Consider the following 8750-nt stretch of genomic DNA (forward strand, 5'->3'; position numbering starts at 1 on the left):
CACATTTCGTTAAAACATATAGTATGGAACCAAAGATATCGGTTGTTTGGAGGTGGAAGAGAGAACGGTCCTTATCAATAAACCCCAAGCCAATTTTGGTTTTAATTTTGAAATCCCTATTCAAATACTACAGTTTTGGAAGAAAAATAAATAAAATATACCAAATATTGGTTAGGGTTTACATGAAATGCTCGAAATGTATTATGTAACATGTGTGCTTCTCTATGAATTGCCTCTAGATGTCAAATAATTTGAAGAACATCCTTGCAAGATAGGAAAATGCCTCAATCTAATTTGCACAGAAGTTATCTATTTTATTTTATATAATGATATACAAATTATACTAAACTAGGAAAAAATTTTAAAAATGGCTCAATTGGAAAAATTTACTGTGGTTTGGTAACTGAAATTTTTCAAAGAGCAATTAAAAGCTAAAACCTAATTCATAAATCTCCTACAATTGGGGGCTTTGCAAAGGCATGGAACTTTCAGGTCATCCCGCTCATCTGGATCGAACAAGTAGTCATACCTGTTGCAAAATCAGAGGAAAATAATAGTTCATTCATGTCAGGCTAACCAACTTCTTGATAATGCAAGATATATGCAGCTTGTACATGTGAGCACGAGTAAAGAAAATATACAAACACAAAAATCGTACGTTAGTTCTTCACCAGCAGAAACATTAGTCTTGGCAATAAGAACAATCCGGCTCTCCTGATCACCCAGACTCATTATCCTTGCGTAGCAGTTTGGCATGCACTGAAGCAAGTCAAAGGTTAAACATCAGTTTCTTTCCTTTTGTTTTTGGCTCATTGTAGTATTATCTTGTACAAAACCACATGCACGATTGTGTTTGAATTAGATAATGGTCAAACAATATTCATAATAACTTACAGAATGATTTATTAAGCGTGCAATATTGCCCACGTTTGTTGCATCAACTACCACTTCCTCGCTAATCTTGAACAGCTGCATATTTTATTTTGTTTGGTATTAAGATTAGCAGTAAATGAACTCAAATATTAACAGCAATCATGGACCTGTACAAAACAGGCTTTTAAACTAATTACCAAATAGACTTTCACCTTGTCAACCAATGCAAGAAAAAGATTGGAAGCATGTACAGATATTTAAACAATCTTAAACATAATACTCACATAACAATCTTTGCCTTCCGAACGATATTTTGCTTCCCTCAGATCAGCAACACTACGCCTTACATTCACACCACGATACTCAACAACCTACATACAAACACAAGAAGCATGAACTTAATGTCTTCAGAATAAACTGCAGCAAGATAATTTACCTTTGAGTGAATATTAAATTAATAAAGTTACCATCTCTCCTTCTAGTATATTCCTACGAGCAAAGAGGCCCCATCCATGAATGCCAGATTTTCCAAAGCAAACTCTCAATTTTTCCATTTCCTGCTAAGCCAAAAAATTGTAATTGAACTTAAATATTATAAGAGAAAGAGAGATTATTTAAAATTAATAAAGGAAAGAAATGAGATAATTAAATGGATACATATGATTTACCCGTAAATGGTGAAGACGTTCCTTGAAAGAAGTGAATACTTTAGATTCATCACCATCCTATCACAAAGCAGGTACCACCATATTATGCTACAAGTTAGCAAAAATAGGTCTAACTCTTAATATATATCACCTTAGGCACAAAGATTACCTTAAAGTCGTTCAACAGAGTTATCGCATCTAGAGAATGAAGACTGGGTCCCTTAGGCCAGTGAATTATTGGCTCATTGGCTCTCTGACCAAATGGAAGGGAATGAAATGTAAGAGAACAAATTCAAAATAATAGATAACGTAAGTAATAAGCATGTTTGTATTAGCAACTAGCATTAATGAAGGAATAGAATTGGGTGTAATAAAAATACAGAAGTGCTCGGCTAAAATGAAAGATAAGACAGGTTAATATACTAGTATGTTCATGAAAGTATTTGGAATCACCTTATTAGTAGACCTACGGTAGACACGACATCTAGCAGCAGATAGTGGCTCAACTACCTCATTTTCAGTGGTTGAAGATTCAATAAGCTCTATATTCTTTGATGAAATTAGCCTTGACCCCCTGAAGCATCCCTTCTGATTTTGAAGTGAAGTTCTGGGAGAGAAAATCCCCAGGGGTGTGTGTACGACCAGTACTGAATCTGGATTTGGGACCCTGAGATGGAATTAACTTTTAAAACCGCTATCAAGAAAAGAAATGAAAAATGGAAATAGGTGTAATGACAGCACTAAAGCTCAAACCTGTGAACTGAACAATATATTAGCTTCTTTGTTATTTGAGTCCCATTCTTCTCCATGGAATGCAACTGTAAATTTTAAAAACATCAACATATTTCCCCAGATCTTGCAATTCACATATAATCAAATGAAAAACAAATCTAAAAATAATAGCAATTCCAGATCAAAATATTTACATTTAACTGACAAAACTTACTTCCATTGTATATCCTGCCCTTGATGCACACATCACATGAAAATATGTAGCACACTTGCAACAAGTTATACAGGAACCATGGCTCTGTTTACAAATCACGCAAGTCTGCAGTAGCAGGGACAAGAACCATACTCGAGTTCATTATTACAGTCCAGCCAAAAAAAATAACAAGGAGGCATAAGTGATTACATAAAAAAAGCCACACAACTATCTCCGTGAATAATTAGAGAAATAAAATAAAAATTGATGATGGAAGATTATATAGTGCATTTTGGATTTTTGGTGTAGAATTTACTTTTTAACAAAAAGTAATTTGGAAGAATGGAATTTCACTGTTCAGAATATTCATCCAAAAGCAATTTGAGAATAAGTATATAGTTCAATAAAAATAAATCATTAGATTACACCACAAAATGTATTTGGTTCATTTTGGTTTCCCAGTAAATAAAATTTATAATCAGTCAGGATTTATTAGAGGCAACATTTAGCTGAAACCAACTGTATAAAAATAATATCACCATTTAGTCAGCTTACCTTCACAAACGAATTAGGAGGAATTTTAAGGATTCCCACAGCAGGTTCCATGGCCTCATGGTCTTGGAAAACAACTTGAGGTCGAAACCAAGCACAAGTTACATGAACCCACAACATTTCAACATCCGTTGGCTTTAGAGCACCACCTGAAAAGCAAGTGTTTCCAATGTGGTAAAAGCATATTAGCACTTGATCATGACACTGACAATTAAAGATAAACATTATGGAGGAAAAGAACAACTACAATCACATTTGTATCAGGATTAGAATTATAAGAAGATTTCTTAACGATGTGAAAATGGACAAAAAAGGCAAAACATTAGATATTTGTGATTGATGATCCACCAAAGTAAAACATTTTTTTTAATATAATTGAGGTTAACTCAATATATAATAATGAAAAAGACCTCCTTTTAAGAGTGCTGAATCCATCGTGTACTACTTTGCATAAATAATTTAACATCACAGGAAATAGACACGAAAAAAGAGTTCAGACTTCCAAACTACTAAATGTGACATGCCTTTTACTGGGCAGAGGCAGCACTCTCTCTCAACATCGGGAGTTTCACATACTCTACAAACCCAAGAAGTTAAATCCTGAACATTTTTTGCCCCATAGCACTCTTGGTGGACAGCTATTTGGCATCTGCACAATGAACAAGTGAACCTGTGTAAATTACTACCTTTAAAGCCTAAAGAAATTTGAAACAAAGCATTAGAAAACCAAAAAAATTATAAAACTTAAGGGAAAAGAATATGAAAAAAAATTAAAAACCTGTTACAAATAATAATTTTGTTATCTTCCCAATCTTCAACCCATCTGCAAACAGCACATCTTTCTGTTGTCCATTTTGCATTAACAGGCTCATACTTCTCTGAGACAACAAGGTATAAGTAAAATAAATTTGTTTCTAGAGATATATTCAAAAGAAAGCATGTATGTGCTTTGTGGAATAAGACCCAGTCAATTAGAAAAAATACAAGCAATCAGTTTAATAGTTTACATGAAATGCACATTTACCTTGCAAAAAAGCAAGTACCTGCTGCTGATCTAACTGCTGGGATATTCCCTCTAGTGGAATGTGTTCAGCCAACTGAAGTAATTCATGTCAAGTCAACAAGAAATAAGTACAGAACACTAACAAAACAACAGCACCTTAATAGACACTCAAACACAACGTATTCAAACTCAGAATGTGGAGACTTTTGAAAATAAGATATGGGCAGTAATCAAGAAATCCATGTCACAGGACAAATGCTATGACTGTTTATTAAAAACCACCCAACAGAATATTCGGCATCCCTCTAATCTAGCAAGAAACACTTCATACCCATTTTTCCAAAGGTAGCATTGTACTTTTCACTTTCACACTATGTTTCCATTTTTTCGCTCGGCAACCTGTATGTTTTTCCCATTCACTAAGTGTCTGCTTCCTCGATCCACAAGAGCCACAATTGCACATGACACTGCAAGAAAAGGAAATCACAAGCTGCTCAATGAAATTGTTCAGGGAAGAACTCAAATCCATTCACATGGAGTTCTTTTATGCTTCTCAAGCTGTTTTCTTGGTATAGAACCTCGTCAGGGGATAAACAATACTTTTGAAAGTGAAATATTTTCTGAGATAATACTGAATGAATGCTAACATAACAGTTAACTCCAAAATCATAAATAAAATAAATGGTTATACAAAAAAGAACTTCTTTCAGAAGTCCTTGGGGGCAAAAGGAAATACAACAGGGGAGAGAGTTCCTCTCCAGGAAAATGAATTGAAGACCCTAGTGTGAGGAGTATAAAATAATTCCCTTCCATGATATATAAGAAATCAAATATTTAAATTGAATTATCTTCCGATATATCCAAAAAACGCTGAAGACGTACAGATGAAGCTTTGGGATATATATTCCTTCCATGCCCTTGCACACCACCAATACACTATCGGGTATCATAGATTTTTGGCTATTCTCTATTGATCTGTATGTATAAAAAAATATCACATCATAAGACCCATAATAAAATGAATTTAGGTAAATAGATGAAAAATAAAAAAGAAAAAAAGGTAATTACTGCATACTTGATTTTCGGATTGTATGTTTGTGATGCTGGTAATTTACTATTGAATTTTCCCTTGCAATCTGGACAGTAATAATCTGTATTTTCCAGATCCTGTAACCACAAGCCATGCATTTATCTTCAGCCATTTCACAAAAAGAGGGCAATTTAAAAAGACAAACAATGGTTCCATCATGTTAAACATGATGCAACACCTTGAAAAGTCTGCTCGTTATTTTATCACACTCAGCATGCACCCACACATTACAACCATCACAACACACCTGAAATAGAGTGTTCAGCCGCAAAAGGTGTCAAAACTGAGCATATTGGAACACAAATTTATTTTTTCTAAAAAACTAATTTGTCAAGAAATCAATCTCACCCAATTCCCACCATCTGAATGATGCCAAATCCTTTTGCAAATGCCACAATACTGCTTTGAATTTCGCAGCTGCAAGGACATAAAAATAGTTAAAATAAATGTGTTGAAAAATTATTTAGTGAAAAGTTTGAAAGTGTAATACCATTCCGCGTTACCTTAGTGCAATGTTTACAGTAAAATCGGGGTGCACAATTTGAATCCTTCATCTTTTTCATGGTTTTGCATGGCAACATCAGACCACAACCAGCACAGTACCTTGTAACCTGCAAAATACCACTCGATAAAAATATACAAATAACAGACTAATTAATAGGTTATTCACTTATCTATTGCATGTCACGCTATTCAGACATGATCTCCTACTTCGATACAAGTCAACACTATTAATACATGGCTACATACAGCGTACGGACAAAAGCGGTTCCTCGTTGTGGTTGAAACTAGCTTTTGGCTCCCACTCAATCCTTCGGAAATACAGAAGCTTTATAAAATATTTATAAAAAATTGAATAATTTTTCTAAAGCTTTGCCTTCCTTAAAAAAATAGTTTTTCCCTTTTGACCATTCAAGGTTTTTTTCTTTCCAATTTTTCTAGTTCCAGCACCGGCTGAAAATATATATATAGGCCCTCCGTCCTTCCTCCACACATAAGCACGGTCATATCATAGGCATTTATTCGTCAGTCCATCCTCCGTAAATAAATATTGCCTAACGCAATCTTTGACAACGATAACTCGCATGACTAAAACCCTTATCTTATGCATAACAGTTTATAAAAGCTATCATCCGATCATAAAGCATAAAATGAAAAACGCTGATAACATAAAATTTTCACCTGTTCCTGGCCGTAGTATTCTTCGTCAACATAATAGCAGGTAGCCTCCATAAGTCGAGCAGGATGAGCTTCTGCATCAGATATTTCCCCTCTTCCCAAATGTGATTCAAGAACACCATCTTCTGCCAGCAATGCCTCCTCCAGGGCCATGCGGAAGTCACTAGGTTTGCTCTTGTACAACCGAGTCTGCCCCTGAAACCTGAAGAAAGATCAATTTCCAACAATTAAACATCCAACATTCTTACAGAATCAATCCACACAGAAACCCCAAAAATAATTCAACCACACACCTGTCCAAGAACTCAGAGAAGGGGAACACCATTCCCTGCTTCACCCACGCATAGTCCTGCACATCATCGCTCTGTTAGACCCCACCACTAAAACCCACGATAAAAAAACTCAAAATCTTGACAACATAAACAAGACATGGAGATAACTTAACCCTTTGAGTTCCATTCTTTGAATAACCAAAAAACATCACGCAGAGCGCGCCGGGAATACAACAGCTGAGTACGGACTCTGGAGCTTCCAAGGCAGGATCAATCACCACAGCAGGCCAAGCCGGATACCTCTTCCCACACTTAGCCCAAACTATATCCCCCAAAGAAAAATCCTCCAGCTTGAAAACCTCGTTCTTCTTCAATCCATTGGGTTTTTGGTCCACACCCTCGAAACTAATCCCAGATGTATTACTCTCAGCCATAACACCAGTCCTTCTCCCAACACTAGACGAACAACACACACTATCGCTCTTCTCCACACTCACACCAATGCCACCCCTTCCGTCCTCCACATAACTCTTATCGTTATCTTCAAAGCTCGAGTCTCCGTCCGCCTCTAGAACCGAGTCATTGAACCTCGACGGAAGCTTCTGAAGGCGTCCACGTGAGGACCGCAGAAGCGGAGGACGACATGCCTCCTTCACCATTTTCCCATTGAACAGAAAAGAATTCGAATTCGACTGAACCTCACCACCACCACCCCAATACGATCCTTCACTGCTCCAAGAACCAGAACCACTGCTGAAATATTCAGCATCCCCCGACACTCCCAGCGAGTACAACCCGTTCACCCTACGCTTCTTCTGAATCGCATTCTCGGTACCGTCAATCTTACATCTTTTCAGGTTCGGTGCGTCGGCTTTCATTGTCCGCTTAACAATCATGCCGCTGCAATCATCCACATCAACGAATTCGCGCACCTCGAAACCCTAATTGCATTCGAATCGAAACGCCGTCGCCAAGAATTGTGCAATCCTAACCCCAAACTCACGAGGCTTAGCCAAATTCGAAATATATCCTGATAATGGCCCCGGTATTGAATCTTGAATCGCTCTGCGAACCGCGAGTGAGTGAATTTATTTTATTAAACCCTGAATCGAACAATGATGCCGCTAGGGAATGAAAGAACGAAGGTCTGAGTGGGTTTTTTCTTAACCTTTTGAGAACTCACGAGAAAACGGAAAGGCTAGGGAATTGAACAGAGATTGAAACCTTGGTTCCGATCGCGAAAACGATTTACAGGAACGCGTAACGAGAAATCCCGGGAAAACGCAGCGTGAAGATTTTCCCGAGAAAGGAGCAATTTGAATTGGCAGAGAGAAAACAAGAAAGAAGCAAGAGAAGCTTATGTGTGGGTATATGTATGACACAGGAAGCGCCCCGTCCAAAACACAACACAATAAACAAAAGAAGAGTGCAGGGGAATTTAATTTATAGTTTCAAAGAAAAATAAAGAAGAATGGAAAATGTTAATTAATATGTTAATAGATGGCTTCTTTGGAAGAAGATTTCCGTAATTAATTTCATGTTTGAGAACTTTATTATCAGTTCTTTAGTTATTTAATTTTATGTTTGAAGAATTTATGGAATTTATATTTTAAACTTTTGTAGAAATATTCAAAGTGCTAATGGTTTGATTTTTAATTTTCGATAATTAATTTTTTCCATCCCAAAAAGAATAAAGGAAAAATGTTAGGAAAATTTATTACTTCTCACAAAAAATAAAATTGTATACTTTAATTATTTATATTAGTGTTTCTTCGTTTTTATTATATAAAAATTATATAATTTTAAAAAAATAAAGAAATAAGATTTGAAGGATTACATAATAAATATTTCTTAGTTGAAAAATAATAAAGTTGTTTTCTAATTAATGAATTATTCGGTTACTTATATCTAGTAGGATTAAATGATTATGTAATACCCATAATAATTTATAAAGAGATTTTCTTTTTTTGTCTATTTTTTAAAATATTAAATTTACCTTTTAAAATAAAATTATTTACTAAAATTTTTGAAAATTGATTGTTATTTTTACAAATTTTTATAAAATATTTATATCTGTTGTTTTTTTTTATTAATAATTATTTTTTTATTTTTATAATATATTTCATTTTATTTTAATAAATATAATTTTATTTTATATATTAACTTAATAACATTATAATATCACTGTTTATTATTATAATATTATATA

The 8750-nt window shown here is 34.9% G+C and overlaps 1 protein-coding gene across 1 annotated transcript; it reads right to left on the minus strand.

The window, feature by feature from the left end:
- Nucleotides 1–322: 322 nt before the first annotated feature.
- On the minus strand, nucleotides 323–7938 carry LOC114167274 (histone-lysine N-methyltransferase ATX3). Its single transcript, XM_028052311.1, has 23 exons — nucleotides 6715–7938; nucleotides 6563–6618; nucleotides 6273–6471; nucleotides 5594–5701; nucleotides 5439–5507; nucleotides 5269–5337; nucleotides 5076–5167; nucleotides 4883–4975; nucleotides 4332–4467; nucleotides 4022–4094; nucleotides 3776–3875; nucleotides 3522–3646; nucleotides 3001–3146; nucleotides 2467–2571; nucleotides 2274–2338; nucleotides 1974–2187; nucleotides 1690–1773; nucleotides 1542–1598; nucleotides 1341–1430; nucleotides 1158–1244; nucleotides 895–969; nucleotides 659–759; nucleotides 323–529 (listed from the first exon to the last, which is right to left on the minus strand). The coding sequence occupies exons 1-23, from the start codon at nucleotides 7435–7437 to the stop codon at nucleotides 439–441; spliced, it is 2958 nt and encodes a 985-aa protein (XP_027908112.1). The 5' UTR covers nucleotides 7438–7938; the 3' UTR covers nucleotides 323–438.
- Between the last annotated feature and the right edge of the window lie 812 nt (nucleotides 7939–8750).

The sequence above is a fragment of the Vigna unguiculata genome, chromosome 10 (assembly GCF_004118075.2).
Source record: "Vigna unguiculata cultivar IT97K-499-35 chromosome 10, ASM411807v1, whole genome shotgun sequence".
Lineage (NCBI taxonomy): Eukaryota > Viridiplantae > Streptophyta > Magnoliopsida > Fabales > Fabaceae > Vigna > Vigna unguiculata.

Excerpts from the sequence above, each read along its gene's own strand:
- LOC114167274 (XM_028052311.1), bottom strand. The coding sequence starts at position 7,437 with ATGATTGTTAAGCGGACAATGAAAGCCGACGCACCGAACCTGAAAAGA. Across the intron at positions 5,338-5,438 it reads ATTCAGATGGTGGGAATTGG|GTGTGTTGTGATGGTTGTAA; the intron begins GTGAGATTGATT and ends ACTCTATTTCAG. Across the intron at positions 1,599-1,689 it reads CTCTGTTGAACGACTTTAAG|GATGGTGATGAATCTAAAGT; the intron begins GTAATCTTTGTG and ends GCTTTGTGATAG.